General features: G+C 45.5%; 1 protein-coding gene across 1 annotated transcript in view; it reads right to left on the minus strand.

Annotated features, from left to right (window-relative positions):
• The window catches only part of FN1 (fibronectin 1), a 53,329-nt gene extending 34,341 nt beyond the window's left edge, over positions 1-18,988 (minus strand). Inside the window, 16 exon segments of the mRNA XM_029959561.1 lie at positions 70-246; positions 366-543; positions 1,767-1,888; positions 3,647-3,790; positions 5,384-5,512; positions 7,357-7,509; positions 8,150-8,326; positions 9,837-10,016; positions 10,501-10,701; positions 12,101-12,259; positions 14,766-14,903; positions 15,029-15,160; positions 16,855-16,992; positions 18,472-18,600; positions 18,833-18,937; positions 18,940-18,988. Coding sequence (XP_029815421.1) covers positions 70-246; positions 366-543; positions 1,767-1,888; positions 3,647-3,790; positions 5,384-5,512; positions 7,357-7,509; positions 8,150-8,326; positions 9,837-10,016; positions 10,501-10,701; positions 12,101-12,259; positions 14,766-14,903; positions 15,029-15,160; positions 16,855-16,992; positions 18,472-18,600; positions 18,833-18,937; positions 18,940-18,988 — 2,311 coding nt within the window.
• Positions 18,989-19,772: the final 784 nt, after the last annotated feature.

Consider the following 19,772-nt stretch of genomic DNA (forward strand, 5'->3'; position numbering starts at 1 on the left):
CTGTCACAAACCAGGCATGTGATGCACTGTTAGCAATGCTTTGCTCTGGCAGACTCAAGAGTGTCTCACCAAGATACTGCGGCTCATCGCCCTCCTCGCTCAGCTCGTACTCAACACGGAACCCAGAAACTGTGTCAGAAGCAGAAACCCAGGAGACAACAAAGCTGTTGGCTGTGATTTCAGTGACAGACTCTGATGTAGCAACCACAGGAGGAAGAAGAGTTGTCTCTCCTGAAACAGTGTTGCCTGCAAGAGAGAAGAGAGGTTTAATTAACCATCGCTACTTTTGTGTTAATGGGATGCACAAAGCAAGGATCTGGGTGAAGGAGATCAGGTTTTTCTGGATGGCCCCCGGTTCAACTCACTTGTCACTGCTGTGGTGCTGGTTGTGGTAAAATCGAAGCGAGTGACTTCTTTGTGGCCGTACTGCTGAACACTGATGAGCTGTCCTTCATATATCACACCGGGCTTCAGGCCTGAGATGGTGTAGGAGTTCTGGTAGCCAGGGATGGTGGCTTCCTTCCACTGCCTTCCAGAGTTTTTCTGCAAGAAGAGGGACACTCAAATAGTGAGAGACTCCCTAGCTGGCAAGCAGGGGAATCTAGTGACCTAATGTGCTGCACAGTTCCTAACCACTGTAATATTTAAACACAGGTATGACTTGAATGGCCCTAATGCACAGACAGAACCAAGTGAAACCGAGCTGAGAAAAGTATCCCAGGAAGCAGGACTAATGGCATTTTGGGAGGTTAGGTATTACAGTGGTAAACTTAAAACCAACCTAGCTTTGAACTTTTTCCTTTAAAAAGAGCATTTTTTGTAATATATATAAAGTTAACTCATTTCTTTATCAAAGTGCAGTAAGGGGTGAAGGAATGGCTGGAAAATATATATTTGAAGGCTGTTCACAATAACACTCTAAGCCACCATCTGAAAACAATATACAGAAAAGTTCTTCCCTTCTACCCTGTATTTGAACTCTATGGGAAGCCCTAAAATAATGCTCCATCCTCTGAGGTTTGTGTGCTTTAAAGTCCATTTCTTTCAGGCCTTCATCCAAGATACACTGAAGTCAGTAAAGAGACTTGAGTGCCTTGAATGGCTTTGGATCAGGGCCTTTATTGTTCTCTTAATAACAGGCAGCATGGAGGTACTAATGTTCTTAATCATTAAGTGGTCTTTTGTGAAGCTGCACTCAGGGGACCTGTAACACAACTCATCTACATTGGTTAAAGTGAATCATTCCTCAGATAGGAATGAAACACCCAGCAATGGTTAACCAGCTTTGGCTTACACTTTACAGAAGATGGGAGATGACTGTTTATTTAATCCTACACTAGCTGTTTATGTCTTCATATCCTACTCATCTTTACCTCCTCATTAATAGGATAAAATGTATTCCAGCTGTCTCTGGATATGCACATTACTAAAACAATGTTTCTTAGGATGAAGAAGCTTCCACAAGGATTTACATTCCTTAAGGTGAGGAAGAATATAAACTTGTCTGCTTGCTGTTCTAGTGCTTTGTTTAATAAGATACTTAACGAACACAGTGACCAGTAAAATTTGGGCAGGAAAACATTAAATGTTTATACAGCACTGGCTGTCTTTGATACTCCAGAGTAGCTGTTGACCTTGACAGGGTAAGGACACAGAATTAGCAAATCAAGTTTGCTGGAATTGTGTCAGTCACTATTTTCAGACACCAGAAAAAAAGCCAAATACAGTATTTTTGACCAACAAATGATGACAAATGTGGCCCTCACCGGTCTCCAGCGCAAGATGTACTTGGTGATGTGAGATCGTTCAGGAGCATTCCACTGGATGGGGTGGGAATTTGGCTGATTTGCACTCTCTGTGATGATCACCTGAACGGGCCCAGTTGAACCTGAAAGGAAGAATTGCAGTTTTTAACATACTGGGGATGTTCTTCTTCTGCCTTTGTTGTGGAGTCATGAAAAAGCAAGGAAGTTGCATGGCTCACATAGTATTGCTATACCTGGGAAATGTGTTACATTGTCGTCGTATCCCTAATGCTTCACTGCTCCTTAGAAAAATGAGGAATTAGAATATATTCTGAGGGGGAGTTTAACATGCCCTGTTTGACTTAATTTCCTGTGAGTTATGAATAAAATAGAAAATGAGAGGTCCAGTATAGAATAAGCCTGCAAAGCAAAGTCACATTGTTCAAAGAGAGGGAGGGAACTGCTTTTATCAGTTAATATCTTCTGCAATGGGAGCAGGGAAGCTGATGAGAAATGTCTGCCAAACCCAAATCTAATCTTGCAGCATGGTTAGGGAAAATTCCTGATCTGACCTTGAATACAACCTGGAAAAGTAGATTTCTTTATCAGTTGATTTGAACCACTAATTTTGTGACTCTGTGGAGCACTCCACAGATAGTGAGGTTTGTCTTCTGCACAAAAATCCCACCAGAAGGGTTGGTGGTAGTCTTGAGACAAGTCAGGCCCAGGATCTCATGAAAATACAAGTTCAGCAGTGCTCTAATGCTTAAGACTATTTTAGCCAGACCAGGCTCAGGCATATTTTCTGCACAAAGCTCTCCAGTGGAGAAGGAAAGGTTTAATGATCCCATGGTTCTCCTTTCAGTCCCTCCCAGCCCCGCTGGGGAGGTTTCACTGAACACACAGTAGCACTGTCCTCACGTTAGTTCTCAGAAAATCCCAGCAAAGAGATCCCTGGAATCTGCAGAAAAGTGTTTTAGCCATTAAATACCTTCACCCTCCCCTCATTCCCGACATTTCTAATAATAATTTATTTGGACAACCACGTAACATACATAACTGCTCCATATTTAACAGGACTTCTAGGCAAACAAACCTGTGCCCACAGGCAGAAGATTTCAAAGCTCACCTAACCCCAAGACTACACTCAGAAACATTAGATTTGGGTTATTTACACATTTTCAGTCCCTCTTGTGTCTAAAGCAGCCCAAAGTCCTGGTCTCCAGGCTGGAGGCATGCATATTTCACATAGCTTAGGCAGATGTTTGTTTAAGCACTCTGACAGAAGTCAATGAAGCTCAGCAAGCCTTAATATTTCATCTTATTCAGAGGAAGACAGTGGCAGTTGCAACCTTAAACAGGAAAGTAGAGAGGTTCCCCTTATCATGTTCTGTTCAGGGAACTGAAGCTGAACAACCAACAAACAGGCATTGCCCATACCTATGAAGAGTTCCTGGAACTGCCTGGACAAACAAGAGTTCAAATATTTAGTTTCTTTGGGGAACTGATCAGGCAAAATGTTTCATTCTGTGATGGATTCTGCTTCTGTAGTGAGTGGCAGAGGAAGGACTACACATGCATGATTTTTAAGCAATATCAACTGAAGATCACACATGTGATATCACTAAATACCAAGAGGAACATAAACCCAAGTTGCTGTGTGAACCAACAGCGATTCTCTAATGTAATCCTGGCTTCAGGAATAGCTGCAAACAGCCTGGCCCTCTCTTTATAATCATGACATCTGCTTGTGTCTGCCAGGGGGTGGGGGGAAATTGGCTCTCTTTGAAAAGGAAACCAAAAGGCATAATGCACAGAAACCTGAAGAGGTGAGGGGTGCCAAGTTTGCCTTCCTCACGTCTCATTGAGCAGAAAGGTTCATCATCTGTGGGGTTCCTTACCTGGGTAGGTCTGCAGAGGCTGGCAGTGCCATTCCCCAATCCCACGCCCATAGCAGTAGCACTGGTATCTGACCCCATGGACGTACTTCTCCCAGGAATCTCCGATTTGGTAGAAGGTCCGGGTTTCTGAATCCTGGCACTGGTCTAAAGGCACAAAAGAGACAGTTATCCCTTCATGTTGCAGAAACTACAGTGAAAAATCCATGCTGAACACAGAAGAGTAAGTGACAAGAGACCTGTATACAAAGAAATACAACACCAATGTTTATTTGCAGATATAGTGACGTAAAGAGAAAGGAGCCAGAGAAACTAAATCTCAAATCAAGGTTCTTGATATATCACTGCATGCATTCAGTTAGAGCTTAGGCAGCTAATTCAGCTGTGATCCATGTGTTAAGATACTGTTAATTCCAGGCTGTCCCCCTGGCAAGCTTCCCAGGCAAGTCAATGGGGTGTTCCTTCAAGAAAGAATTTTATCTTCTGTGGATCCCAATTCTGCTCTGGTCAGGCAAGTTCATTTCTCATCCAAAGCTAAACCATCCTGCTCTCAAGGAGATCAATGGCAAAATTCCTCCTGGCTTCAGCAGAATTTAGTTTTACTTTAGAAGTCCTGTGAACTTTCAGCAGAATCTTTCCAGATTTATCATTGTATAAACCAAAGGAGGACAGATCAGATCCCAAAATCAGCTTAACTAGTGTAAATACAACACAGTATCAGCACTGCAGTACACCTTCTAGTCTGACAACTGCCTGTGTTCCTGGCCCAATGGAAATTTTCAGTGAAAACTAGCATTATGCCTGCTTGGATAAACAGGAGCCTTATTTAGAGAGCCAACAAAATTAAAATTTTGATTGTACCTTTACGGATGGCTGAACTTTCCCCTCCCTTTCTTTCAAACTAGTAATTTTCAGGAGCTTTACAATCCAAGTTCCTTCAGTAAACATGGACAGGTATTACTGTAAATAAAGCAGAACTTCACCACTAGTAATTTCTAATAGATTTTCTTGGCAATACTTTGAAGGTCTCTTAGATTTAGTAATTGCAAACCAAACTACCAGGTCTTATCTTCCAATCAAGGAAGGGGAGGGAGGCAGAAGAGATGAAATCTCATTCTTGCAGAGAACCAGGATGGTTTTGGAAACCTCCAGAGTGCTGCTAACACGTGTTCTCATCTTGAGCTTTCTCTCTCTGCCAGAACAAAGGGCAGCCAAAAAACTCAATTCAGTCCGAGGTAAGTTAATATACACTGGTGTTCCTTCCTCAGTTCACTGAGAAAACTCCTAAAGATTTTAGGATAAAGGAAAGAAAACTGATCCTATCGTCAGTGCCCAGCTCCAAGTTGTTTTATCAGTGTTCAGTCTCAGAGCCCTGTCAGCTAAAATGACAGCTTAGGTACCAGAATTCAGCCAAATCACCACAGCCAGGGACTAAACCTGCCTCACTACCACAAGCTGCTACATTTTAAGACACATGTTGCCACACTCTATTACTATTGCATCAGTAACTTCTTCTGTGGCATGTGTGATAACCCAATCTTACCTCCTTAAAATTCCAAATGCCCTTCCCACTTATCCTCCAGCAAATCTAACATTAATTCTGTTTTTTTGCAGTTGTGGAATTCAAGCCAAAGTGGGCAAAGACTGGGCCCAAATTCACACACCAGTTTCACCATCCCACAACCAGATTCTACACAGCCACAGAGTGTGTTTGGCAAGTGGGAAGAGCTGGTGACTTACCAACAGGGTCACATTTCCATCTGCCCCGGCCCTGGCCAAAGCACGTGCAGTTCAGCATGTGCCCCTCATCGTGGCGCTTGTGGAAGGTCTGGTTCACATCGTAGGTGATGCCGTCCACGATGCACTGGTCTGTGGGACAGACAGCAGAGTTTGTCAGCAATAGCTCTAAGTGTTAGGACAGAATCCTTCTGCTTGGCAGGTGGTTCCCTCTGCTTGATCAGTGCACAGACACTGACCATGACAAGCTCCACTCAAGCAAAAGGCAGCCCTCCTGAAATCTGTGACCATCACAGGTCAGCGCTGCATCCACACCACTGCTCCTGAGTTCAGTTATCGGCAGTGTGCAAACAAGCAACACCTGCAGAAAAGAGGTCTGTAGGATGCAATCTGAAGTACTCCAACTACAGAATTGCCTTGTTCTTTTTCACAGATTCCACGTGTGAAAGACAATCTAAGCCAGCACACTGACTCTCCAACTACCTCCTCTGGGGAAGGTCTCGACTGAAACACCTCAGTGAGTACTGTCTCAAATCATTGGAACTACACAAGGAGAACGGGTCTTCTTCCAATTCATGAAGATAGCATGAAGAAGTACAAGCATTCTCATGATGTTATTCTCTTGGGTATCTCTGCTCCACTTTGTAGGAATCTGAAGGCAGGAGCAGATCTATTACACACACAAGATGCTACTGGTGCCTATTACTCTGCTGCTCTTTCAAAATCCAGTAACCAGACCCCCTGCTTAAGTACAATGGTATCAATCTATGAGGTTCAATGTCAATCTAGGATCTGGCCCAGAACTCCTAACTCCAGTCTAATCACAGCAGGAGCAGAAAGTCAAAACAAACATGAAAACCACCCCAGAAGTATGTTGTTTTGTTAACAGGGACCCAAGAGACCCAAGTTCAGTTCCGGAGTCAATCCCAGACCATCTGTCCTTGGGGAAGCGACTCCAGGCTTTCATTCCCCATCATACTTTCCCACACCACGGGCACAGCATCAGGATAAACCAAGGAGTGCTCAGACTCTCCTGCGGGCACCAAGGTCTGGCTGCTGTGTTTAAACAGCTCTACTTAGATAACCTTTGCCTCTTGAAAAAACAAAGCATCTCTACTCTCCTCATCAAGAAAGACCCCTTTAACTCCAGAATGAAACTGCAGAGAACCAGCTGCATAAGTGGAAAAAGGAGTTCCACGGAACAGAACTTTGAGCAGTGCCTTTCCCACTGTTCTGAAGGAAACACATTTAAAAAAATCCCTTCCAAAGCCCTTGGGTGAGCCTTTCCCTATAAATTATATCCCATTTCAGCAGTGGTGTTAAGAGTCCTTTCTTGGCTGTTTGACAGCAACCCCCCTGCCTTTTCCAGACATGAAGCCAATGCTGTGAGCTAGCTGTAGGATGATCAAATGTCTGTGCTTTTAAGTCTTCTTTTTTTGGTACTGCTTAAGCACTTCTCCACTTGGACCACTCATACAAATAAGTAAATAAGAGCAATCTCAGTGCTTTCCTGTCAACTTTTCATACAGATTAGCCAGCAAAGGGCTAATCTAGCACAAAGGAATTGAAAATTTCACGGCAGAACAATAAAACAGAACGGCTCTGCGTTCAAACTTCAGACTAGTCTGGAGTTTTGTCTGTTCTTGAAAGGGGGAGGTGCTTCTACTGAGCTCTCCATAAAGTCACAGCAATGCCAATTCTTAAATGTAGACAAAAGAAGGAAGGGATATCTACTGATCAAGCTAATCAAGGTTTGTCTCTACTTGCTAGTCTGCAAAGGTTGGAATTTACTTTTCCAGTGCATAAACACAGCAGGAATTTCACAGCTCCTCTAATTCCCTTCCTTCTCAAAAGAGAAGCTCGATAATACACAGTTCTTGAGCAAGGGCTCAAACTCAGAACCATGGAAAAGAACACCCATTTCTCCCACCACCCCCCTTAGACTAAAGTGGTGATACCATCGTGCAAGTCAGTACCTCTGAGCTGGGAATAGGCAATGCAGGTCCACTCTCCACGGCCATTTCCAACACAAGTACATCTCATCATGTGGCCCATGTCGTGCTGCTTGTCCCACTGGTCCCCAACACGGTACATGACACCATCATTGGTCGTGCAGATTTCTTCATGGGCTGGGTGAGAAGAAAGCAACAGGATACTTTACATGGCAAGAATTAACAAGATCTTGAGGGCTGAGACCATCTGCAATGCCCCTTCACACCATGTAGTGGTTTCTGCATCTTAACAAGGAAGCTTTAGGTACCCCCTCAATATGGAATAGCTGGGTGATGACAGTGTCTAAGTGGAGACCCCTTGCAGGAGACTCCTGATTCATCTTAATTCTTATTTGGAAGTTACTAGAAATAGCTCCTGTACCATGTCCAAGGGGTGCCATGTGAAAGAATCAGTTCTTGTTCCACACATGCCTTTCTAAGAACTCAGCCATTTGAAGACCTGTGTGTTCCACAAGCTGCTTAAGGACTCAGATTCTACATTACATCAGTTACCAAAGGCCTTTCATTCCAGAATTGGTAGTCACATTCCCTCTCACATGTCCCCTGCTGACATCATGGAGATGAGCATGGAGGGTCAGAATGGACCACAGCCTTTTGACATTATTACACTGATATTACAATTCCAGACTTACTCCTAACCACAGGTCAGGCAAGAGGAAGTGGTGAGCTGTGAGGGAAAAGCTTTGGCAGACGCCAGATAAAAACCTCACTTGCACAAAGCACTGCAGTCCAATCCCCTCGTGGCTCTCAGCCTTACCAGCCATGGGGCAGAACCCAAACTTCTGGTCGGCATCGTAGTTCTCGGTGGTCCCACACCACTTCATGTTGTCCCTCCGTCCCTCCGATGTGCAGTCGGTGTAGTTGCGGTTGTTGTACAGGAAGGGGAAGTGGCACAGAGCACCATTGGAGTTGCCACCCCGTGTTTGCACCAGAACTGTACAAAAGTGAAAAGAAAACAGCTGCAGAGGAGGCCTGCACTCTCCCCTTGCAGGCATAGGAGAACTTGGAAAAAAAAAAGCCACCAGCATTATTTTTTCCCACGTGCACCCTGTGTATTATCCACAGGCCTCTTTTCTTGGCTTTAATTAATTCAGATCTGGAAACATAAGCCTTGCACAAGGTCAGTTCAGTTCAAGCATTGCTTCGGAAGGAGCTGCAGAGTCAGCCATGGGAATTCCTGGGGACCAGGGAAAACCAAAGCTTACTGTGTTTGGGAAGCAGCTTTGCAGACGCTTTATCCCAAGGCCTAGGAAATGAAATGAACTCACCGTTCCCAGCACACCTGTATTACCTCACTGAGGCTATTTCCCTTGGGCTCTGAGGAAAATCTCTGCCCTCAGGGAAGGGTTACAGTTCAGTTTTGTACAACAGGACAGGCCAAAACCTCTCTGCAGGCTGGAAGCTTCATGTTTTGCAAGCAGCAGTGGAAAGAGGGCTGCAATCTACCTGAACTAATCACCTCTTGGGCAACTCTGCTTTACAAATAACGGGAAACAAGGAGGCATTTACTGAGGTCTTTCTATATTGACATTTCTCTTCTCCCACAGTGTACCACAAGCAGCCTCACTAAAACAAGTATGTGTGTGTGGACAGAGTTTTTTGTGTGTGGACAGAGACAGTGATTTTTGGGTTTTCGTTGTTTGCGTGGTTTGTTTGTTTTTTAAAAAAACAAAGAATATTATATGTGCTGCAGAGAAAGGCCTGACTTTTATCAGGAAAAAAAAACCAACTGAAGCAGAACAGAATTTTAAAAAAAAGGACTGTGCAGTATAAGCAGCAGCATTTTCATGTGGCAACATGACAAATTCTATCCCGGGGCAGACCCCAGAGAAGCTGCCTGGACACTGTTCCATGGATGCCTGACAGGCTTTCCAGGAAGTGCAACCACACAGGTAGATCTGTGTTGGGAAGGGAACGCTGACCATGCACAGGCAAGAGGGAATGCTGCTGCATTAGTCATGCCCCAGCTCTTGATCAGAGACCACAAATCACATTAAGATCACTGCTATATATGGCAGCCTGGCTAGATAGCCAGGATGGAGGGAGTGACAGGACTGCACAGACTGTACTCCATGGTTATCCTCCTCTTCACAGCCTAATATGGGCATTGCCCTAAGCAAGTCATTCAAACAAAGCCAAAGTCCTTTAGACCAAAGCTCCACCCTGACCAGGTACTCCTGTTCTAAGGTCAGCTCAGAGAAGAGAGAACAGGACTCAAAAGGTACATCTGTAGCACCCTGACCACCCTCCAAAGATGCCAAGAGCACACAAGTGCTCTGTCATCAGGCAGCCTTCATTCACAGCACTGCCCTGCTGTGAGGCATGCACAGAGTCCCTCCAGACTGCTGGAATGGGTCAGGCAGCCTGTTCCTATTTTCTCTGCTCCTTCCTCCATCTCTACACAAGGGTCATGTGCATGTGAAGTTCCTCTGAGAAGCACTTACCATTCTGCTCAGTGCAGAAGGAGTATCTCCTGTCCTGCTCGAAGTTGGAGGTGGTGCTGCACCAGAGGTGCCCATCTGTGCGGCCTTCGGTGGTGCAGGAATAGAAGGTCCTTCCATCGTAGGTGAAAGGCAGAACACAGGGCTCTCCATCAGAATTGCCACCATACGTCTGGGTCACAGCTTTAAAACAAGCAAATCACAGCATTAGACTCTGGTTTAAAGTAATCCCCAAATCTCAGGGCTCTAAAACAGCAACAGCCCCTCTAGGCCAAGTCACTGGCTGCTGGGAACCCACACTGACTGCCATGGACCTGGGCCAACACACACCAACAGACAGCTTAACCCCACAGCTGTGTCATTCTTTTACATTCTTTTCTGAACATATATTATTGCAGCTCCATTTGAATAAAGTTATTAATGCTGCTCCCCAAGGGCTCTGTTTTCCCTCAGAAAGTTATATATAACTCAATGGGAAACATTACTGCCCCAGAGAACCAGGCTTTAGATAACCAAACCAACCATTTCTTCACCCCAGCACCTTTCTCCAGTATTTCTTCAGATGACATTTCTAATACACACACAAAAGAGTCTACTTCAAAATTAAGCCACAGGGCAGTCCTAAAGCCCTCACTGGGCTGGACAGGCTCCAAACACAAAGTCATACCTATCTCCTGGCAGCTGACTCCGTTGCCCAGGCAGGTGCAGAGCATTTGCTGGCTGCCCTGTGTCTTGAGCCACTGCATCCCCACAGAGTAGACCACCCCGTTGTCAGTGATGCACTGCCCGTAGGGCTGAGGTTGGGGCTGCTGGGGCTGGGGCTGGTACAGCGCGGTCTGCACGTTCGTGAAGCTGGGAGAGCCAGATCCTGCAGGACACGGGAGAGAAGGGAGAGCTGGGATGTAAAGCTGCAGAACAGAACGCTTGAGTTAAACGCTGGGGGAAAAAAAAAAACCTCAGGCACTCCGTCAAATGGAAGGCACAACTCTCTTGGTGTCCCGAGACACATTCTAATTATTCCACTTAGCAAACTTCAAAATATATAGAATAATGACTCCCCTTTCTGTCACTGATAGCCTCTAGTTTCCAACACTGTGGAGTGGCCTCAGAGAGGATTTAGAAAATGCTTTTCGCAGGAATTGTTTAGAAGTCTTTTATTTTTGGGAAAAAAAAATGAGCTGAAGGAAATGTAAAATAGAAAAACCTAGATCAGTGACAAGACAAAAAAAATTACCATGAAAGTAGGAAGGTAAGGCAAAAAGGATTAATTTTGAATTTTTCATTGAAAAAAACCCCAAACTACAAATGTATTCATTTACTCTGGAATTTTTAAGCTTTGTCTCTCACTATTATTACAAATAACATGCCAAAAACTTTTAGTCAAAGAGGCCTGTTGTCTACATCATGTAAATTTTTGTTAATGATTCCCACAGGAACCTCCACAAATTCAGCTCTGCTGGAATAGGGGAAATAATAATGGAAGCAAAACACTGGCACCCTTGAAGAGTTGTGCATTGTGAAGTTTAGACCTTATGAGAGTCTGAAGTTAACCTGCAGGTACCAAACAGCTAAAGGTCATTTACCAAGAGAAATTTAGTGCAGGTATTGCAGGAAAAAAGAAGTCTTACACTGCAGTCACTGATAAGAAACCTAGATACTTAAAATGACCAAAAAAAAGAATTTAGAAGCTGAACACTTAAACCTTGGGCACAAAAAATATGCTATCTATAAACTAGGTAATATTTCATACCAAAATTACAAACTATCTCATGTACATGTATCAAATAGCATTGTATACATTCCTTGACATTTTTTGGTTTTTAAAGCTCAGCCATTAGTAGGTGTATTTATCATGTCAAAGAAACCAGATGGTCTCTGGGATTTAAATTAAAGACATTTCAGGAAAGCTACCCTGAGGCGAATACATAAAGTTCAAATATTAACTTGGAGTGCCATGCTTCCAAGACAAAGATAGTTCCTGTGGATGCAGGGCCCTAGCTGTGATTTACTGCACTGTGATCGTGCAGGGAATCCCATCTGCACGTGCAAGACCCATTTGTGCACAAAAACACGGTAAGAATTAATCTTGTCTCCACACACACAAACAAGGAGCACCTCCTGAACTCTGATCCTCTTTTTTACTGACCTTTTCCAGACAATTACATACCTAAATCAGGATGGAACAACTCAGCTCCAGGTCCCAGCCATTCAAAAGGTGCCATTCCCTGCCCCTTTCCCTACGTTACATGCCATGATGCCCCACTTACCAGTGCTGGTTGTGTGCAGGGACGTGTGCCTTTCACATTTCCACTCCCCTCTGCCGTTCCCGGTGCAGACGCACTGAAGCAGGTTTCCACGGTTATCCTTCTTGCTCCAGTTGTCTCCAATTCTGTAGGAAGTCTTGGTGTCGTGGTCATTGCACCGATCTGTGTAAGGAATATGCCTGTTAGCTGTGTCTGCACGGGATGGATTCACCAGGCAGCTTCTGGCACTGAACCACCCACACTATCGAATGAGCGGGAGTTTCTAAAAACCCACCGCATTTTCTGTAGCCCTCTATTGCAAGCTCTTGATGCACTAAAGCCTGCTCTAAACTGCATAGGCTGAGAGCATCTGAAAATCCTGGTGCTTTAGCCCAGGGGAAATCTCCCATTTATTTCCAGAACTGCACTTTCACTTTGTAGTCATTGTCAAAATGAGCATCATAACATTCCCAGTGAGAACATGGTAAGCTGTGTTCAAAATCAATGTGAAAAACCATGTACTATATTGAAAACATTCCTGATAGTTATTTAAAAGCCATTTTAAACCCGTTCTGTCTAGCATACACCTTTAAAGCCTAAACTTGTTTTAATGTCCTTGCACTCTTCCTTTTTGTGTTGTTGTTTTTGAAAACAGAAGTGTTTCAGCTGGGTCATTTCATACTATACATAATTCAGGGCTCTCTTTCAGCTGGAAGAAACTAAAACCTGTTTGAGGGCAGTATGTTAAATTCCATTTCTTCCAAAAGAAGTATGCATGAAGCTGAAGTAAGGTTAATATAAGCTGCTCATGCCACACCAGAATACCAGACTTCCTAAATCTTCCTGTTGTCTCTAATAACCCACAGCCTCCAATGAATTGAGTAAATGGGTTCAAAGGACAGTGTAACAAACTACTTTTGTCTGGATGCCAGATCCACATGGATTAACTAGTTCTTCTTCCATTACAACATTTTACCTACTCGTTCAAGGGAAACTTGATACAGTGGCTCAAATATAATCATGGATCAATGAACATGGATTTATGAAGAACTGTGGAAGGACATATGCATTAAGTCAGATTGCTGAGAGAGCACACAGGACAGAATATGAATGTAGAAAATATGTTAGTAATTTGCAGTGCTAAAGTGACCAAAAATTGAGTATTTGCCAGAAGAATGGTAAATTGGTAAGATATTCCTCACCAATTTCATTTATTCAGATATTCCTCATGATGTCATTTAGCAAATGTGAAAAAAACCTGTCTTAAGGACACTCTTCTCAAGTTAGACAATGAAAAGCTGAAATGTCTTCCAAGAAACCAGCTGTGATTCTGGAAAATGCTGGCCATAAAAGATAAACAGCAGCAGCATACACTGAAGTGTAATGCCACTTTGTGGGCTACAGGTATCATTTTACACACATAAATTTGAATTTCTCTATTTGATTGCAATTGGAAAACAAAATGAAAAATGAACAGGTCATTATACTGCAATTTCCACTACAATACAACAGGGCAGACCTGAGTTATGGGAAGAAAGCTACTGCCAAATACATTTTATTAGTAATAATAACTCCTCCAAAATTCACAAACAACGCACTCTGTTTTATTCATTCCCATTTGACAGGTAATGATTTTTTCCCCATGTGTTTTTAACAGATTTAATATTGTCAAGGCTGGTTTGATTTTTATAGCTTATTTCTCAACCAAGTCTCTCCAGATCTTCAGTATTAATCCCAACCCTCCTCAGTGTTTTAGTTCTTTACAGGTCTGCTGTTTCTATCAGCAGAAAGCCATTATTTGTATACCTTGAGGCAACTGAATATGAGGCAATTGAAAGGCTACAGAGGAGTTTCTCAAACTTTGCATAACCAAGGTATAAGGTACAAAGTTAAATTTTCTTGAGACAACTGGTATAAAACAGAGATAGCTCCGCTACAGAGCTTGCTCCTAACAGAACTGGAACAGAAGGTCAATAAACAAGCAAGATTTGGGATTTTAAAAGCCCTGTTTGCTTTGCAAATACAAATATAGTGGAATATTTACAGTAATGTTCCTCAGTGATGCAAAAAGTGGGGGGGGGAGCAGGAATCACCTGTGCTGCAAACAGGGGAGGGAGGAGAACTGACAGATGAAAGGTTAGGGCAGACAAAACAAACCCTGGTTTAGCCAACACGAATCAAACAGTAACAGAGAAAAAAAATACACTATTTTAATCTGGCAGATTGTGCTGATGGAACAGGAATGGAATCTTTAAAAGCACCCAACTGTCCCTCAGGAGGCTCCTTAAAAACACAGAAATGGAGCTAACAGGTAAACCCTCCGCCATTTTGTGGTTCGCCCAACTTCCTGGGAGATGCCTGACTGCGACTCAGCTGACACACACGTTCCTTAAACATTTCCCTCTAAATGAGATGAAACGCCCAAATAATCCAGCCACCCTGTCACCAGCACCGATCATCAGCTCTGGGGTATATTCCCAGACTCCAAATGGTGAGTGGGGCACCACACACTCCCCTCTGCCCTCAGAAGGGTCTGTTTCCTGCCACTTCTCAGGGGGTGGCCATCCCTCGAGAACTACTGTCACTTGCACAGGGCAGACAAAGCTAGCAGGACAAAAATAAATAAGAAAATAAATGAAAAATAAATAAATAAAACGGAGCAGCTGGCAGTTGCCAGGCTGGCACTTACTTCTGGAGGTGCAGGTGATGCGGCCACTGCCCTCACCCAGGCAGGTGCAGTCCACCATCATCCAGCCCTGGTAGGGCTTCTCCCAGGTCTCTCCTACCACATAGGATGTCCCGGCCGTGTTGTCGTAGCATCGCTCAGCTATGAGAGGGAAGGAGGGATCAGAGCCCACCCAGGGCATTCCCACATGGGGATGCCTCAGGGAAGACAAGGAGGAAGGTGCCACCCTGACTGTGCTGAGGGAGAAGGAAGGAGCAGCCACTCACCCACAGGCTTGCAGGTCCACTCGCCCTTCCCATTGCCCAGGCACACACACTCCAACATGTATCCGCCCGTCTCATGGGGCCGGCGCCAGGTATCGCCGATCTTGTAGGACTGGCCACCCTCATGGCAGCGATCTGTGGACAGAGAGAGGGGAGCTGAGGTGAGAGACACACCAGGGACAGCATGGCAGCGACAAGGTAAGGGCCACCTGGCCAGGGGCAGCTGGGCTGGAGGGAGGCAAGAAGAAGGAGTGGGGCAGTGAGGAGAAGGAGGTGGACAGGCTGTGGCTGCCTCCTCTATCACCCTATAAAATGGCGCTCCCCATTTTCCACAGGCGCCGCCATTTTCTTTGCCTTCCAGACCCTGTTCCCTCCTTTCAGCTAACCCCCTCCATGTTCCAAACCACAGCCGAGACCTGGCTGGTGAAAGGGGAATGTTGGGACCTGAGGAGGTGCTGTTTCTCCCTCACACCCCCCTCTCAGGCTGAGGGCTGGTGAGGAAGGGTTTGCCTCCATCTTATTAGCAGTGATGCCATTCAGGCTTCTCTGTGGCCATCCATGAGGAGTATAAGAAGGTGCTTGGTATGAGGGAGGGAAACACAGTGAGGGCCGTTTGCAAACACAGGGTCTTCTTCCACGGAAATGAATAAAAAAAAAAAAAAAGGAAAAAACCCACATCCCATCCTTTATTAGGAGCCACTAAAATGTTCTGTGGGCTCATTTATGAAAGCAGGGAATCTAGGAGCTCTGAAGATTGATTCAAAGCCAGTTGCAGTCAGTGAGACTCTCCAGTGAGCTCTAAACCAGGCTGATGATGAGGAAACGAGACTGCTCTTTTGTTTGCAATTTCCTTACTGACTCTTTCTTTTCTTACAACACTTATCATCCCTGCTCAATAAAACGCCATTAAATTCAGAAGGGCTCCACTCTACTTGTTAGATTCAACGCATTATTTTTTTTCCCATGCTACAATGATGGCTGGTTTTTCGAGTCCTCTGTGGCAACACTATTATAGGATCAGTATGTGTGTCTTAAACAAGAAACTGGATACTTTTAAGAACAAGACTTTTCTCAAAAGGTGCCTCAGAGACTTTGAAATCTCAGTCTAGAAGTCCTGACACAGTGATCTTCATCTGTGCTCATAGAAAGTGTAATTATGAACTGAAGGGAAATTGTGAACAATTCAGTGACTCAATAAGGAAAGGATTTCCAGACAGAGACGTGAAAGGGGAGCTGGGGAGAAAGGACCAAGGGAAGTAAGGCGAGATCAAAAGGAAAGTATGGCTCAGGGTAGTGAAAAAGGAGTTGCAGAAACACATTAAGCTGCTGTCTGGATATCCAATCCCCGTTCCCTTATGGATAAGTGTTGGATGACATTTTTGGAGGATGGAGGACTGACTCTCAGGTGGCATTTATTTATTATCATTTATTCTGAGTAGTCCCATTAATGCTGATGGCGTTACTTTGACTCACTAGCTACAGAGCAGACCCTCATTCTTTTTTCCAGTCAGAAAAACTACTTTCAAAGGTGTGTCTGTGAAGATGCAACACACTCTTGTATGTAGTAAATGTAGTAAATGTACTGGACACTAAGAGTAAAATTTGGCCTATGTTTTTACACGTAGCACTTGACCTTTTAAAAGACAAATTTGCTTGTGCAAGTGTATGTACATGGGGCAAGGACTTTCAACTCCAAAATTTTGGTGGGCTTTGGATCAACCTCCCCTGCAACTTTCCAGCTAATAGGCATTGGGAATATGGTGTAAATTGCTCTGGAAAATATGACACCAAGGAACAATAGCTCTAGTAATAGGCTTTTAGTTACATACTGGCAATGGTGCAGCTGATTCTCCCACGTCCAGCTCCAATGCAAGTACAGTCCCAGATCATGGAGTCCTTGGGGCGCTCATAGGTCTCCCCTACCCGGTAAGTGGATCCCGTGTATTTGTCAAAGCAAGTTTCTTCGGCTTTAAGGGGGAAAAAAAAAAAAAATCAACTTCATGTAACCACACCAGTAACATGTACAGTCAACAGCAACACACATTCCTCGCCTCCACACACAGATATTCCTTTTTTTCCTGGGGAAAAACACCTATCAGTTTCCTTTTTCCTCCTGGGATGAAGCAGCACAGAGGAAGTTGGGTGAAATTTGCCTCCTCGAGGTCCCCATGATGCTGAATAACCTCTTCTTCCCTCCCCCAGTGAGCCAGAAGTTGCTGCATGGCACATCACAGGAATGCCTGAAAGGATCAATCCCAGCTGTTTGAAGCCAACAGTACAGAAGACAGGAGGGAACAAACATCCCCTGGAAGCTGTGTGCTTTGTCATGTTAATCCTCTTTGTTCTGACTTGGCAAAAACTGAGTGTATTAATCCCAAATTCTGCTGCAGTCCCACCAGAGTCAACAGCAAAGTTCACTACTTGTGAATTGTTCACACTCGTGCATGAGTAAGTGACTACAGAATGTCAGTGCTGCCACCAGACTCAAGATCTGCAACAGCCCAACTTTCTTCACTACTGAACAGATAAAGTTCACTGTATCATAAAGACAAACTTGCTATTGGACTTTGAAACTCTAAAACTTGGGAATCTCTGCAGGAGAAGGAAAGGTAGATTGAATCCCCTTTTATGGAGGAGCAAGGAGACTGAGTACTCCTTAAAATACTCCAGCCCTGAGGCAGGCAGCACACGAGCCTTGCAAAACAGATGGCTGGGACGCTCCCATCTGTCTTACGTGAACACTATCAGCCAGGAACCAGTTTCTCGCTCTTCTATCTCCAGAGCAGCATAAAGGAATTAAGGCAAGCCAGTGGCTTCAGACCAATAAGTACAGATAGATTGCATCTGACAATCTGAACTACACTGTACCCTGGAGAGACGCATCCTCCAGCAGACCTCGCATTTCAACTTCTTTCTGTTACCTAAACTTTTTCTGCACAGACTAAACAATCTCATTTTACACTCAATTATAGAAAGCTCACAGCACGGCCGGGGGGCTGTGGAAAGTTGTAAGTTGAAATATTTTTAAACAAGCTGACGACACCGCACAGCTATGAAAAGTTGGGGTGAAGCAATCAAACAGCGCAGAGCCAGAGCTGCAAAGTGACTCCAGATTTGAACTTCCCCGTGCGAGTCCAGGAGTCAGTTCAGTTCATTATAAAGAAGAGGTTTGGCTCCAGAATTAATGTTTAGATCCAATCCTCCACAGAGATGAGTGATGTTTGGCTCAGGATTCTGGTGGCAGGCCCATCACTAATGAAAAGCATTTCTTAAAATCCCAAGCCAGATCTTCAGTGTAATTGAGTGTAGATCCCATTACTGACCCTAAGCACCAAACTTCAGCGGAAAACCCAGGCTGCCAGCTCTAACTCGTACAAGGCTTAGCTTACTCGGCACCAAAAGCCATGCCGGGGTCTCGATGCAGACAAAAGGGGCCACCAACTTACGTTCGGGCTTGCTCTCGCAGTTGAACCCTCGGCTCCCACCGTAGCAGGTACAGACCAGCGTGTTTCCCAGGTAGGTGCGCTCCCACTGCTGGTTTATCTGATAGTACCTTCCATTGTCATAGCAGGTCTCTGGAGGGACAGGAGGAGGAGGAGGGAGATGCAGAGGGGGAAGAGAAGGCAAAGTTCGGCGTTACCGAGGGCAGCAGCCGGGAGGGAAGGGGCGCGGAGCGCACACGTGTGCGGGTCCCGCCGAGCCGAGGGGCGACCCAGGGCGAGCGCGGGGGGCACACGAAGCGCCCCGGGGCCACCGGAGCTCCCGTGGCACGGCCGCCGCCCTGCCCTGCCCGCGGGCGGTACTCACGCTTGCCCTGCGCGGGGGTGCCCTGCGGCACCGACGTGGTTTGGGTCTGCGCCTGCCGCCGGCTCTTGCCGCCGGCTCCGCGGCGATGTCCCCCCGCCGCCGCGGCCCCAGGCAGAGGGCGAGCAGCGCCAGCCGCCACACGGTGCGGCCCGGCATCCTGGCACGGCTGGGCTCGGCACGGCTCGGCTCGGCACGGACAGCCCGACGGACGGGACGGCGCCGCCGCCCGGGCGCTATATAGGGCGGGCTGGGCGGGGGGAGGCGGCCCGCCGCCCCGCCGCCCATTGGCCTCGGCGCCGCCGGGGGCCGGGCGGGGGCCGCCACCGCCCCGCCGGGCTCGCCGGGGTGGGAGGCCCGTCCCCCCTCGAGCAGAGCGGCCGTGCCATTTTGTACAACATCTGGCTGAACAAAATGGCCTTTTTTGGGGGGGAAGGAGAGGCAAACTTTTCTTTTTTCCTCTGAGCAGCGCTGCCTGTAAGCGGATACTGCTCCGTGCAGGAGGAATAATGTTCTGCACAGGGCAGAAGGTGAGGTGTAACATACGGGTTGGAAATAGAAACCTGAGTGATGTTTTATCTACTGCTGGGGACTCAAGGTTAAAAGCTTTCACACCTCACTTGGAAAGAACAGTGCAATTGCATTCCATTCAAAATGAATTTAATACCCTCTTTCTCTGACTTTATTTCTTGCTGTCCAAAGTCAACTTTGAGAACAAAAGAAAAGTGAAAAAAGAAATGCTAGGTGTTGAACCTTTATTATGTAGAAAGGTTCTTCGGTGTGTTGAGCTAATGTAACTCTGCTGTATGCAAATTTTGTCAACCTCTTCCATCTGTCTTCTTCCCATAGCCATCTCTGCTGCATTGGGGGGGCTCTCTTTTCCCTAGTTAGAAGGAATGCAGCAAGGCAGAGAGTGTGCACAGTAATTGTGGCTCTCAAGCTG

The sequence above is a fragment of the Manacus vitellinus genome, unplaced genomic scaffold, assembly GCF_001715985.3.
Source record: "Manacus vitellinus isolate BGI_N305 unplaced genomic scaffold, ASM171598v3 scaffold_20_pilon, whole genome shotgun sequence".
Lineage (NCBI taxonomy): Eukaryota > Metazoa > Chordata > Aves > Passeriformes > Pipridae > Manacus > Manacus vitellinus.